This window comes from Phalacrocorax carbo, chromosome 1 (genome assembly GCF_963921805.1).
Source record: "Phalacrocorax carbo chromosome 1, bPhaCar2.1, whole genome shotgun sequence".
In the NCBI taxonomy this organism is placed as follows: Eukaryota; Metazoa; Chordata; class Aves; order Suliformes; family Phalacrocoracidae; genus Phalacrocorax; species Phalacrocorax carbo.
Window position 1 is genome coordinate 199,830,101 of NC_087513.1, and position 15,457 is coordinate 199,845,557.

The 15,457-nt window shown below is 39.0% G+C and overlaps 1 protein-coding gene across 1 annotated transcript in view; it reads right to left on the reverse strand.

Annotated features, from left to right (window-relative positions):
• Positions 1-15,457, reverse strand: part of DDX10 (DEAD-box helicase 10) — a 199,245-nt gene that overhangs the window by 67,556 nt on the left and 116,232 nt on the right. The window contains exons 14-15 of the mRNA XM_064441237.1: positions 11,423-11,536; positions 9,072-9,233 (exon numbers count right to left, since the gene is read on the reverse strand). Coding sequence (XP_064297307.1) covers positions 9,072-9,233; positions 11,423-11,536 — 276 coding nt within the window. The remainder of the gene's footprint in view (positions 1-9,071; positions 9,234-11,422; positions 11,537-15,457) is intronic.

Consider the following 15,457-nt stretch of genomic DNA (forward strand, 5'->3'; position numbering starts at 1 on the left):
ACATAACATCGGCACTGCCTGCACACAATAGCTATGAAAGGGCTCAGACAGGCTTTCTAACAAAGTAATACTCTATTGATTTATTTTACACATCTCTCCATCTCTAATACTTTTCTTCTTTGCTGTTCAGCTAAACGCTCCTCTCAGCAGCAACCTTCTTCCCTTTATATTTTGCTCCTATGCTGGCACACTCTTTACGTGAGAGAATTTTATCATCCTCACCCAGCACCACATTAAACCAACTGTACAAGTACACTGAAATCTGACAAATTTCACTTCAAAGTGAAGTACTATTCAAGTGCTTTACTTAATAAAGAGCATAATACTGCACCGATTTCTTTTTCCCTTTAGATTATTTCCTTTGAAATATGATGCAATCTTACTTCAGAATTAATGCATTGATTGATTTCAAACTACAAATACTATTTTTCATGGGTGCATTTATCTTCCAGCGTACTGACTGGTTTGTGCTGTATAGCATCTATTTTTCTTTTTATTAATTGCATATAATTTTTTTTAATCACGAGTAAAGATTTGATAAAAAAAAAAGAAAATCCCCGGGTGGTCTTTTCTGTTTCTTGAACTGTTATACACAGTATTCAATTATCTATTACAATATGCTACAACTACTGTTAGTATTATTTTATAAAACTATAAATCAAACATGTTTAAATCGTAACTACTCTCCCATCAACAGAAATCATTTGCAAAAGCAAGACTGTGAGCAAGACAGAGCCTAGAGCTCCAGTTGGAGGGGTGGCTGCAAAAAGGCTGCCAACGAAGGGGCAAGCTGCAGGGCATTCTCCCCCGAGAGCATTCCCATCTGGGCCATGGCTCACCCAAGGCATGGGATGAGGCTTGTGGTAGGGGCTGGAGGCAGGAGAGAGACAAAGGCTACAGTACTACAGTAGGAAGTAAACCCCAAGGAATGCAGTGTGGCACGAGATACACAGAAGAAAAATAACCTACCATAAATATCAGCTGACACATTTGTTGATTTGGTCACACCGTTCTTCTACTAGTTAAAATTACCAGCATTACTGCTTTTAAAAATAAACTCACAGTTTGATTCTAACCTTTGGCCAACTGAAGGTTGTAAAGGAAATTAATTCTTCCTTCATAAGTGAACCTACATCTCTTTTTCAAGTTCCTATATCAGGTGCATCTTTCATTGGATCTATTTAATTCATACAGATTTTAAGTCACCATGAGTTGACCATAGTTCTGCAAGTACTCTCTCCAAGCATGCTAGATATCCTGTATAGCTGTAGAGTACCTTTTCTTCCCCTAAATGCCCCCAGAAATCTTTGTGCTTTTTAAGCATCAGCTCTAAACTCAGTACCAGGGCTGTTACATCATCCCTAGTATTATAACTCAATTTTCCTTCCTCAGAGGAAGCATCCTTTCCAGATTCTAAAGAACTCTATATGAATTAATATAAAATGTATAAAGTTACAGTCTCCCTCCTACTCTTACCCCTATATACTGATGAAAAAATTATAGGAAATACTCATTTTGAACTCCATGTTTAAATCTACCTGGATGGTCCCTCTAGGGATACCTTGAATGTAATAACGTGAATTGTAAGGCTATCCTGTTAACAGTGAGACAAAAACAAGAAGGGGAAAATGTAACAAATATGAACATGAATATACTGACCCTAATAAGCAGTAAGGCAGACAGTAACAGAGACCTGAGCTCCTAAGTCACTGACAGATGAACACTACAGAAACCACACAAGCACAACCTTGAGAAGCTTCACATAGAACCTTGTAACTGATAAGAACAAAAGAAGCAAGTTTATCTATGTTTATCAGTCTCATGGGAAAGTGTAAACTTATTATGGAATATTTGAAAGCCACTGTAAGACTGTGTGGAAAGACCAGCACCTGGCAAGACCCATGGCCAAGGCCAGTGACTGTGGAAGGGCCCTATGGCATGGGTATGTATACTGGACATACCTCGGGCCCACACTATTAAGGTATTGGTGAATGTGAGTGTGCTTTTGAATCAAGGAGTGAGGGCACTGGTAGTTCTGCTAGAAACTTCAACCTTGATCAGCCAGCAAGACGGAATAAGCTTGTGCTGCCTGTGCCATTCATGTTTATGTGAGTGCTGCCTGTGTTTATTTTTTCTGTGCCTCTTGTCTCTGTTGACACCCATGTGTATGTTTTGTTGTGCATCTGTGTAATACATGTGCAGCCTTGCTAGGGCCAGGTCTGTACCCTGGAACAGCAGCAGCCTCCATCTAACAGGTCTGGGCATTTGGCTTCCCTTACCAGTCTGCGATCTTCCATTTTCAAGAATGAATTTTAATCAGAAGGTTATTGAGTAAATTCACTGGGGTAAGTATACTCTTCCTGAAACTGCAAGTTTTTTATTTTACAAAAGTCTTTCCATAAAGTCTGGTATGAAGAATTTCCTCTTTTAGCCTTGGAAAGAGTTAATAAAGTAATAATATTTGGTAGAGCAAATATACAAAGGGTGAAATATCACAGCATATCCTCCTCATAAAAACTATCCGCTTTCCCATTAACAAACACATTTAGGAAACAGGAGACAAACCAAACAGAGGTACTCTGTTTCAATACAGTTTCTAAAATAGTTCTATATTTTCTACTGAATTAAGAATAGTATGAGCAAGACTAAGAGACCACTTAACTTTGGACCTCAGGTGCTACAAATCAGCACCATTTCATTAGCACAAGGGCCACAACGTATCTCCAGTTTCTTCCCAGAAACAGCAGTATCTTCTGAAAGATCCCCGTGACCTGAAGTCTTACTGTTGTAATACCTGTACAACCACAGTTGTTTAACTTCCTCCAGGGAGGTACGCCCTGCATTTGGCAGTATCAGGCCCCTGAAGACAGCTGTTTGCTATTAATACCACCCAAATAAAGTAAAATTCAAAAAAATTTACTTCTAACTATCTTCTCATGTTGATCATCCCAAGTTCACAGGACATCTTAGTTACTGGGACATGAGGTAAGAAGTAAAACTCCTATTCATTTTCCCTTCAGCACCAATGGACATTTTTCTGAGCTTGGGTTAGTATACAGAAAGAGAGGTTATTAAGAAGTGAGATTAATCCCTCTCCAACACTATTTTCATCCTAATGACAGTGCACTTTCAGTTGAAAACTTGAAAATGGAGTGAAAAAATATGTTCTGAATTCTTTATTCACTTCTCCCTTTATTGTTGTTTATAACATTTTACACATTTCAAAAGAGCTCAGATCTCTACCTCTTGCTGGGCTGTCATTAAATATCCATTAATGCAGAATTCTTTTCACATCATCTTGATCAGTGTTGCTGCCCTTTCCCTTGTGCTCAACTGCTGAAATCTACTTCAATTCCAAAACTTCAATAAGCATTAATTACACCACAATTATAATTCAGATCTTTATTTATTTTTCTCCATCTGATTTTCAATTTTTCTCCATTTGCAGAGGAAGGAGAGGATAGCAAAATGTGAGACTCATGAAGGAAACCTAATTATAGTGTAGATGCTTTGCAAGTTTCCACAAGCCTTAAGGCACTGCAAAACACATCTCATCTAATCCAAGCATCTCATGAATGCACCAAAACATATTTCTGATCATACTGAAAACTGTGCTCATTTAAATGGCATTCACAAATGGATTTAAAAGTAATGGCCTGTGGATACTTTCTGAATAGTTCTCCTCTTCATCAGAAACAGTTTTGCAAGGACAGTTCATATTAAGCTGACAGGCCATATTCACCTAAAAAAAAGCTTTTTTTGTGCAAGTTTTGATTTTAAGATTTTTTTCCCAAAGATCTTTTCTCTTCAAGAGTATACTGAAGAAACCGTAAAAGGCGGATTCTCAATGGAAGATGACCTATAAAATTACAAGCTTTATAAAAACACTGTTTTTTCTACAGTGTTTTGCCTACATCCACTCACAATCTACATCAAAATCTGAACCCATGTGCAAGATATAAAAAACTCGATGAAACAACATATGCTTTCATACCCTTCCATAAATTATTTTGTTATTCTAAGCCACGATATTAAAGCCATTGTAGAGACTTCAGGGATTAGCATACATTCATCTTCAGATGACTTTTTGATTAGTGATGTACCTAATCACGCAGCACACTGCTATATTTTGCTTATACAAAAGCAAACACATTTGTCTCTATTGGTCTTCTAATCTACGTATATAATAATTTTAATAGAGTTACCATGTTTCAAAAATTGGTTTAAAGGGAAAAATAAAAACTGCCAAAATTACAAACCAGGAAACTACACCAAGCATCAGCTGCAGTAGGAAGAAAAGGAATTAAGAGGAGGAAATATGAATCAAGATACAGATATTTGAAACTTGCTAAAGTGAAGGAACAGAAGAAAGTCAAATTGAGAAAAAAGTTAAGCAGAGATCTTGAACAAACATGAAGCACAAGCAGAGAGGAAAAATTTAACTGTGGCTTTTTCAAAAAGCTAAGACAGAAGAAGAAAGTTGTAGGAGAATTCAGTAACCAAGGTGAAAAACCAAGAAACAGAGTTGTCACATCTGACTTGTAGACAACATGTTAAATGGACAAAGAAAAGATCTACAGCAGTCTGCTTGAGGGAAGGAAATTAAAACAAATATGGGAATGAAATAATTCACATTATTGCAGAAAGGAAAGGTCAGAAGACAGAGTTCATGCTATGTCATGATGCATTTTGGCTGATAGCAAAGTATGGACAATTTTAAAGGAAGCAATGACAGTCACAAGTGACGGATTTAAGACTTCGGGTAAAAGGGACTGCTGAATGCCAGTGAGGGGATGTGTAAGATGGGGTGAAAGTATGTGACTTTCCAAAGCTCTTCTTTCAATGACAGAAGAAAGGGCACTAAGACATCCATATTTACACAAAATCTGAAGTCATGAAAATAAGACAGACTGCTAGTCTTTTTGCTGCTTTCATATCCTTTGTTGGTAACATACTTGAATCTCTTTTAGGTTTCAACCTCTCCCTCCAAATGAGGCTAAGAAATACTTGTACCACTAGCCCGTCAGGCTTGCTTATACAACAAAACCTTTAACAGCAAATTCAGACAACAGTCAGGCACCTGATCAGGCTTCTGCAGTACAGTCATGACACATGGACTTGGGTATTTCTTCTTCCTTCGTATCACTGAGATGCCAGCCAAAGATTCAAACTCAACTAAGTATCTGCTGCGGAGTGATTATGTTATCTTTTGGGAAAAGAAACCTTATGAGGTGGGAGGATTTTTAAAAACCACTGGGTAGTCACTGTGAGTGAGGCAGTTCAAGTTTTTCCCTAGCATTCTTTCGTTAATGAAGGACTGATAAGGATAACTTCTTAAGCCAGCCCTACCAGAGATGTGATACTGGACCAGATGGTGACCAACACAAGTGAGCTAATCAGTGACATCAAGGTTGGAGGCAGCCTGGGCTGCAGTGATCATGCACTGGTGGAGTTCACAGTCCTGAGGGATACAGGACAGGCAAAGAGTAAAGTCAGGACCCTGAATTTTAGGAAAGTAAAATACCAGCTCTTCAAGGAGTTAGTCAGTAGAACTCCCTGGGAAACTGCCCTCAGGGACAAGGGAGCAGAATAGAGCTGGCAGATATTTAAGGATGCTTTCCATAGAGCTCTTGATCCCCAGAGGTAAGAAATCAGGAAAGGAAGGCAAGAGACCAGCATGGCTGAGTCAAGACCTGCTGGTCAAACTAAAGGGCAAGAAGGAAATACACAGGCAGTGGAAGCAAGGACAGGAGTACTAGGAAGAGTACAGGAATGCTGCCCAGTTGTGTTGGATGGGGTCAGGAAGGCCAAGGCGCAGCTGGAGCTGAACTTGGCAAGGGACACAAAGAATAGTAAGGGCTTCTACAGGTATGTCAGCCAGAAAAGGAAGGTCCAAGAAAGTATACTACCACTATGAACAAGACTGGCAAACTAGTAACAATGGACTAGGAGACAGCTAAGGTCTCAATAACTTTTTTGCCTCAGTTGTCACTGGCAATCTCTCTTTCCATACCTCTCAAGTGGATGGACTGCAAGGTGGGACTGGGGGAGCAAAGCCCCTCCCACTGTAAGGGAAGATCAGGTTCATGACCACCTGAGAAACCTGGACATACGTAAGTCTATGGGACCTGATGAGATGCATCCCAGAGTCCTGAGGGAACTGGCTGATGGAGTTGCTAAGCCACTCTCCATGATATTTCAAAAGTCATGGCAGTCAGGTGAAGTTCCTGGGAACCGAAAAAAGGGAAATGTTGCACCCATTTTCAGAAAGGGCAGAAAGGAGGACTCTGGGAACTACCAGCCTGTCAGCCTCACCTCTGTGCCTGGGAAGATCATGGAACAGATCCTCCTAGAAGCTCTGCTAAGGCATATGGAGGACAGGGGGGTGATCAGAAGCAGCCAGTATGGCTTCACCAAGGGCAAGTACTGCCTGACCAACCTAGTGGCTTCTTCTATGACAGAGTGACTGCATCAGCAGACAAGGCAAGAGCTACAGATGTCATCTATCTGGACTTCTGTAAGGCCTTTGACATTGTCCCCACAACATCCTTCTCTAAATTGAAGAGATATGGATTTCATGGGCGGACTGTTCAGTGGATGAGGAATTGGTTGGATGGTTGCATTGCAGATGACACCAAGCTGAGTGGAGTAGTTGACATGCCTGAGGGATGGGATGCCATCCAGAGGTATGTGGGCAAGCTTGAGAAGTCGGGCCATGTGAACCTTATGAAGTTCAACAAGGCCAAGTACAAGGTCCTGCACCTGGGTCGGGGCAATGCCCATTATCAATACAGGCTGTAGGATGAAGAGACTGAGAGCAGCCCTGCAGAAAAGGACTTGGGGGTACTGGTGGATGAAAAGCTGGACATGAGCTGGAAATGCACACTTGCAGCCCAGAATGGCAAACCATATATCCTGGGCTGCATCAAAAGAAGTGTGGCCAGCAGGTTGAGGGAGGTGATCCTACCACTCTACTCCACTCTCATGAGACCCCACCTGGAGCACTGTGTCCAGCTCTGGAGCCCTGAGCACAGGAAAGACATGGACCTGTTGGAGTGGGTCCAGAGGAGGGCCACAGAAATGATCAGAGGGATGGAATGCATCTCCTTTGAAGACAAGCTGAGGGAGCTGGGGTTGTTCAGCCTGGAGAAGAGAAGGCTGCAGGGCGACCTTATTGCAGCCTTTCAATACTTAAAGGCTGTTTATAAGAATGATGGGACAAACTTTTTAGTACAATCTGTTGTGCTAGCACAAGGGGTAGAGGTTTTAAACTAAAGGAGACTAGATCTAGACTAGATATAAGGAAGACATTTTTTACACTGAGGGTGGTGAAACACTGGAACAGGTTGCCCAGAGAGGTGGTAGATGCCCCATCCCTGGAAACATTCAAGGTCAGGTTGGATGGGGCTCTGAGCAACCTGATCTAGTTGAAGATGTCCCTGCTTATTGCAGGGGGGTTGGACTAGATGATCTTTGGAGGTCCCTTCCAACCCAAATCATCCTATGATTCTATGACTTTCTCCACTGACAACGCAATAACTTCCCAAAAAGTATTTAGTGAGAAACCAATGGCTGAAATGGGAGACAGTAAAATAATCTTCATCTATGATACTTATCTATGGTTTCTAAATTATGCCATAGAACTTCTCCCTGTAGTGTGAATTTAGCTAATTACATGTTTTCTGTTAAGAAAAAATTTAATAATGTCTGCCCCACATAATAACAATGTGGCTTCTTCATGGGTCACTGAAGGAATGGATCTTCTGATCACTAGATCAGCTTAACATGAACCAAGAGAAAGGAGGTAGTGTTTGGCTCTGATCGGATGAGACAAAAGAGGAGAACTTGATACATTTTCACAACTGTTACTATTACAGCTATTTCCTAAGCAGCAAAAGCTGACTGTCAAGAATCCCAGACATAAAGGATGACTTACTAATAAGGTAGGGTAACAAAAAGACATTCAATCTGTGTGGCAGCCTTACCTTATATAGCCTGTATTAATTTATACATAAAATGAATTGGTATCTCAAACTTGAATGCCTTCTGAAGTGAGGGTGGAGGATGATCTTTAACCATAAGGTTAGTGAGACTACGGGGAGGCAAATGAGGTTCTACCATAGTGAATCCTGAACTCCCACCTACTACCTTCCTGCCCCTTCTGTCCTTTAAAATTTTATCTCCTTTAAATTTGTATAAGTGAAAAACTAGGACACTAAACAGTTTGTAAGACCATTCCAAATATTGAGTGACAATCAGGAAACTGAATACTTCATCATGTAGGGATAATTTATCGTGGAAAGCATTTTTCTACCTCAAATTGTTAAGCCACAAATAAAATCTGAATGTGCATGCAATGACTGAATGCAGTACGGCAGCCCTAATAACTAGACACATATTTCACAGTACCTCAGTCAGAAGCCTTTTTTTTGGGTTTGTTTTGTTTTTTTTTTTTAATATATACCCTTCTTGTCATATTACCATTCATTTCTTTTATTTCATTTCATAAAGGAAAAGTGAAAAACACTCATGCAGTAAGGTAGGTTATAAGAAACTTGACACTTTCCATAATTACAAAAAACTCCACCATATTGATGATGTGGTCAGTCCTGTTCTTTTTGTCTGCCTCACTTTTTGAGAGAAGGCATTCTCTTTTCATAGTATCTCCACAGTTTTCACATTTTATAGCCAGTCTTTCATTTCCCCCTCCCCCTAAACATCTTCAGCATTTGTTAGAGCATGCATGCCAAACACTTTCTTTTTGTGAAACAAACCCACCAAACACTGCTTAAAAAAACTGATGCTTCCACTAAGCTCTTACCAGATTTTAAAGCTGTAAATAGAGCTCCACTGTTAACCAATAACTGGTATTGCATACGGCTTTGTGTTATCCAGCTACTTAAGTCAGAACAGTCTTCCTCTGTGCAATGTAGTCCCAGAAAAACTGATTAATTTAAATGACCTTGTACTACACTTATTTCACAATATATTTCAGTATTTTCCCTCACTGAGCAATCCATACCACAGTATCTATTTCTGCACTTCAGTAATGGAGGTAGAAATCAACTTACCCTATGTTTTTCCTTTACTTTCTTCCTGTATTCTTCCTTGTCAAATTTGTCTTCTTCCCGCAGTATCTCTTTTGCTTTATCTAAGTTGATACCACTGGCATCATCTTCCTCATCTGCATTCGCCAAACTGGATTTCTGCACAGGTGGCCACTGCTGCACTAACTGAGTTATACATGTCAGCAAGAAAAATAATGGTTAGAATCATTTTCTCCACGTGAAAGTTTTGATGCACTAAATATTCTGACACACTGTTTTTCTAGACTAAATTAAAAGGACGTTTTCAAAGGAAACAAACAAACAAAACTTTTGCACAATACAAACTGGGATACCTTATTTAACATCACATTCAGTCAAAAACGAGTGTTTGAAAATAACATCTCCATTACACTATATGAGTGTTTGAGATTCACTTGAACTTCTTCCCCTATTTTTCTCTCTTTGTCTAATGGAACAAATAATTCAGAATCCCGCTAGTCATTTTGGGAGAAAACTGATATTTCCTTTCACGAAATGGCTCTCCAAAATACATGCAACAGAACAAAACACCAGTAAATCTAAACAGTGTGTTTTCATGTAAACAATCAATATTCTAACATATTAAGTGAGAGAAAAATGAGGTAAGCCTTCATCACAGTACATGAAAAACCGTATGCTGCAGGTTCATGTTTTGGGGGAAGCAAGGAGGACAGATGCAGAGGGTTTTATTGGTTATTGTACAAAAACTGCATTGGAAATGTTTGATTATTTAAGTTTGACTTGTGAATGACATGCTGAACACATCCAGCTTCCCTTAAATATATGAAATTCTAAACTGAAGACAAAGACTACCTACATATTCACCAAAAAACATCCCCACCTATCTCATGACCTTGTGGTCTGAGCAGGTATTGTCTGGGGGTAGTCTTGCTTAAATCATTCTTGCTTACAGACTGGTAGAGTAGTAACTCTTAAAAGACACTATATGGCAGAAAATACAGTATGTTGTTCAGATACAAATGCCAAACCAAACACGTTTAGGATACTCTAATGCACACAGTGTTATTCACCTGGATACTGATAAACCCAACCTACTGTTTCCACTTCCTTTCATAAAATGAAGTTTGCGTATATTCTAGGAAGATACATTTCTTAAAGGAGTTTTATTTTATTAGATAGAAGCATGTGGAGTAGAACAGTAAAACTTTAAAGCACAGTTTTACACAGCTCAGAAAAAATGCAGGAACAACATACATAGATGCGAACTTTATGCTTCCTTAAATATGTCACCCCTTCTCTAATGTGATACTTTTCTAACTATAACCTTTCTGCTTTTTTTTCCTCTATCCTCACTCCTTTTTGCTTCATTGCATGGATACATAAAACATTTGCATATGTATTTTAAGATGACAGCTTCTGAATATCTAAAAATATCTGAAGATATAATTTCCAGTCAATGGGTCAACCTCTAAAACCTTTTAAATTTTCCCTAATGTGAGTAATTATATGGCTATACTCCCTTCACCTGCAATATGAAATGCTTTATTTTATTTGGTCACAAAAGCAAATTATATACTTGTAAAGGTGACCTCTCTTTTGGTTTATGCCTTACTGAAATTAATGTGGAGGAAAAAAAAAAAGCTACTTTTTTCTTCATGTTGGAAATGGCAAAACAATGTACACAGCATCTGAAGCTGTGAAATCAAATGCTAGAAAAGTTTGTGGAGTGTGGAAGCTTACTAGTGAGGTTATCACCACAATGAAACCCTAGAGTGACTAGCATACACAATAGTTCCTATCTGTATAAAATCAATACATTTTTCCAAAGACTATTAAAAGACCCAGTTAAATTACTGGCAAATTTCAATGCACTGCTATATCAGCACCAGTAGGCAAAAATTTGGTGCTTCCTTGCCTTTCCTAACAATATTTTCAATAGTGAACACTGGAAAGAAAAACAGAGACTTCCTCTAATTCCAGTATTTTAACTCAAGACTTGGCAGAGCTTTGGCAAATACTACAAGAAAATAATTTTACATTTCTGTAAGGAAAAAAAATAGGCTCTTTATTCCACCTGAAATTGAAGACAATAAGCAAAGAGGAGGTATGGTCCTGTACATCCACTAACAGCCCTCACACAAGTATCTTACACATACAAAGGTGGAAAGAGGTTGGTGCTGAACACTGCTCTAAAAAGAGGAATTGAATTCTAAATGGAAGCATTTAGGTTTTGCAAAACTTAAACCAGTTACAAAACTCATGCATTTCTAAAAAAACTATCTTTTTATACAGACATAAACTGTAAGTATTTTTGTTTTTATAGAAACTACAAATTCAGTTCCCACCAAAATACAGTTATTTTGAATTGTTCTTACCTCTCCATCTTCAGTAAAGACTATTTTTGTGTTGACTTTAAATTTCTTCTTCAAGATTTTTTTGGCTTCTTGGGTTTTAGTAGCTTTTTTCTTCATCTTTGATTTTGTCGCATTCTGTATAAAAGAAAATGTGATTTGTTATGGGTTTTTTCTAGTCACGGACTGTATGCTTCAATTTTTCTTAAAACCAATTAGATGTATTAAAATGTAATTCCTAACACATGAATAAGAGTAATTTCCAGTAAAAATTAGCTAACAGACCTTTTCATAAAAGTGTTTTAAGCAGGCCATATCATGAGGAACTCATTTACTCTGTTAACAATTCAGCATAACTTAAATCTTATCAGCAGCAGGACACCTGACTCATTCAATTTTCGCTCACCTTTTTGGGACAAGGACACCAGATTCACCAGCTTATGCTCTTAGCAAGCCTCATCAGACAAGAAATCCAGTATAACTGACTGAAGCCATTAGCTTCACATACCACTTTCATCTCACTTGTCATCACGTTGTCCCCAGGCACCGCAGCACACCAGTTTGAGTTATTTCTGTGTCAATAAGGGCACAAGTGGCCATGCAAGAACCTTTCTATTTCATAACTCTTGTCCCTTGCAGTCCCATCATGATGCAGAACATCAGTGCTAGATGTCTACCAAACTTAGCATTAAATAACATTTAGAATCACAAAAGTTAGTAGCATCATAGGAAAAAACTTGTAGTGAAACAAGGTGGTGAAGACACCACGGAAACTAATAAATGTATTAGCAGAGATTGTGAAATCCAGACATTACTGTTTCCAACAGGTTGAGGTTTTTCCTTCCTGGCTAGCACTGAGAAAGCAACACTAACTAGAAAAAGCAAATATTATCAGCAAAACAGTATCCCTGTATAAAACAAACTGATACTGAAGTTACATTTACTTTTTGTGTGTGCAACCTTCCTGTTAGAAAGTAGAGGTGAAGAGGTCACTTCTATTTTTGACAGAGACTGAGGATTTATCCAGAGTACTTTTGCATTTTGGAGGTAGTTTGCAACTCTGGGAGGACCATTTTAATTACTTCTGTAAAATGCAGTGGCAAATAAATTGTCATATCCACAGATGGCCTGCATGTTTCACAGAGCCACCCATCCAGCGGTAACATCATGGAAGAGAAGGACATGGAGATTCTCAACCTCCAGCTCTTCTTCTGAGAGCTCCCCCTTCAAGAACAAAAGCTGTATATGTTCAGGCATCTAACAGGACACAATACACACAGATAACATCTCAAGCAATAACTGCCATTACAGGAAGTATTTTATACCAAAAGATATTCTGCAGGAATACATGAAGACTCCCTAGAAGATGACCTACAACTCATCATTCTGTAACGACTGCAAAGCTCCATTACTCAGGAAAAAGTGCCGAAAAATCTGTCACTAAACTTTCTAAACTTCTGATTAAAAGTGGTCAAAGCAACTGCAGAGAAAAAGGAAAAATTGAACTTCTTTCACTTTTCTTCTTTATTTTGGTTATTTTAATCAGTTTCATGTTCTATATCAAAGCCACTATAAAAGGAAGCAAAAAAATTAACTCAGGAAGTCACTGTCATTACAGTCAGCACATTAATGCACTGAAATATGAACTATAAAGGAGAAAAATTACAGTCTTCTTAACAGGAAAAATTGTTTGTGACAGCTACTGTGCTGTGTTATCAAGTAATGACCATATCTATTATAGAAAATAGTAACTGTAGCAGCAGTTATATCCTCAGTATTGTCATGCAATTTTTGTTGCACTGTGCAGCTACTACTATAACAAGTCTTACGCACATCTTTAACAGCTCAGAAAGCTGTGCTATTCCCTCATTCCTGTTGCTTATCCCACAAATACAAATTGTGAGTCTGCATAGGCATAAAACCCTTACCGCAAAATATGGACTACGTAGTAGAACAACAGGAATCGTCCAGAGGAAGAATTTAAAGATAGATGTACTTCAAGGTTGTAGGATGACACTTCTCACCACCACATTTTCTTTCACCAGTCCCTTTTGGTTTTGGTTTGTTTTCAAAATAATCTTTCATTTCTGCACTGCCAGTATTACTAGTACCAACATAATATGCTAATGTAAAAAAAAGTGACAGAAAGCTTCAAATTGGTACATTAATGTTTCATAAAATTATACTTAAATGTGAATCTCAGCTGTTTACATTTCTTGGTTTTAAAAAGGTGTTCCTAGCTAAAGAGTACAAATATCCAATGGGCTGTGTTTGCATGCATACAAAGGCAATATTTCTAGTTGTACCTTGTTCCCTCTCTCCTCTATGTGATTTTAAGTAGTATTTTGATGCTGCAAAGTAGCATGGAAAAAAATGGGGTAGAATAAAATTGCCAAACAAAGAGGAGGAATAAGAGGAGGAGGAAACAAATGGGAAGCTAAATTCCCTCACTATACACCTAAAAAGCACAGTATAAGATCCCAGCATGGATTTTGTAGATTTACAATATGCAACATTAGGGAAAGCTAAGAGATCAGAATTTTTGAAAAACATACAGGAAAGAGTATTAGTATAAAACTCTACACACCCCATAGATAATTAAACTGTGGTTTTTATTAGGACATTTTCATTGCTTTATAAACTGAGCACACTTCAAAGACAATGGCTATCAAGGCTCCCTCAGCTTCAGACACCACCTCCTGACCAGCTGTCACAGTTCAAGACCAAATGGGCTCTGATACCAAAACATTTTAATCACAAATGTAGGCACGGTTTTACAAACTACATTACTTCACTCTTCAGCAGGAGGAGTGGTGCAAACCAGCAGGGAAGTTGTGCGGCTTAGTGCAGCAGTTCCTCACAAGGCCTCCCTGTCCCAAGGGGGAGGCTACATGGTCCGAAGAGTCAGGCAGGTCAGCCATAAGGTGTAGGTAGTCCTGGGGCTTCCTTGGGGTCCCATAAATGCTGCTCTGGAGTCCATATAGAGACCTGAAGTATCTCTCTTCTCCCTCTGTATGTCTCCAGTAGTGCCTTTCAGAGCACCTACTCCCTACATCTCAAGGGCCTCTCCCTTCTGCCCGTATCCCCTGCCCCAATTGCTACTGTTTTATCTTGAACATTTCTGAGCCAGGAGTTCCTCCAGCGACTGAAGTCTTGATGTAGGATGGGTCATTTACATCCATCTCGGCTCATGGCCTCCTCCCACGCATGCTACCCCTGGGACACCCTCACCCAAATACCTAATGCCCTCATCCAAATTTCTAATGCCACCACCTGTCTCTGCTTTGACCCCACATTTGAACAGCTACATTGAAACATCAGTCTCCCATGAAGCAGGGATCTGATTCATCCAATGTAAGAAGGAAAACACCGATGGATAGCAGACCTCAGGCTTTCCTAATCTTCAGTGCCAACCCCCAGTTCCCTGTGTTTTCAAGCCATTCTGCTTACTCAGTTCCCATTTTCATCTTTTCTACTAGAAGATACCTGACAATTTAGAAGCAGTGGGTTGGCAGCTAACCCTCATTCTCCACCACTTCCTCTTTTTTTCTTCACAATGAGTTCACCACACCAGCAGATAACACCAGCTGCTGGAGGCTGCCAAAAGATGCCCTCCATCTGTAAGCAGCTGGTGCACGCACACTTCCCTGTCAATGAGAAAAGGCTACCTGCTGCTCACCAGCATGTACATTTTGCCCTGTGCACAATAAAACAGGTGCTCAAGTCTCATCTCTTCTGCTATGAAGATGTGGCAACAGTTAAACTGATCAAACAAGATCAGAATGATAATCAACCTCTTCAAAATGGTATATAACAGTTAAGCATTAGCAGTTAAGAGTCACACAAGTTTATAAAAATTTCATAAAAACATAGGCTCAGCTGCAGGGTTGGGGGATTTTCTATTGTTACTAATCAAAAGCCTAAATTTATTTTTCCTTTTGCACATGCACATGCCAGATGGCTTGTTGGAGTATTTAAGGAGTTAGAATAAAAACTAGCTCTTAGAAACACCAAAAATTCAAAATTTTTAATATATAATCAGAAAGAATACACCTAATA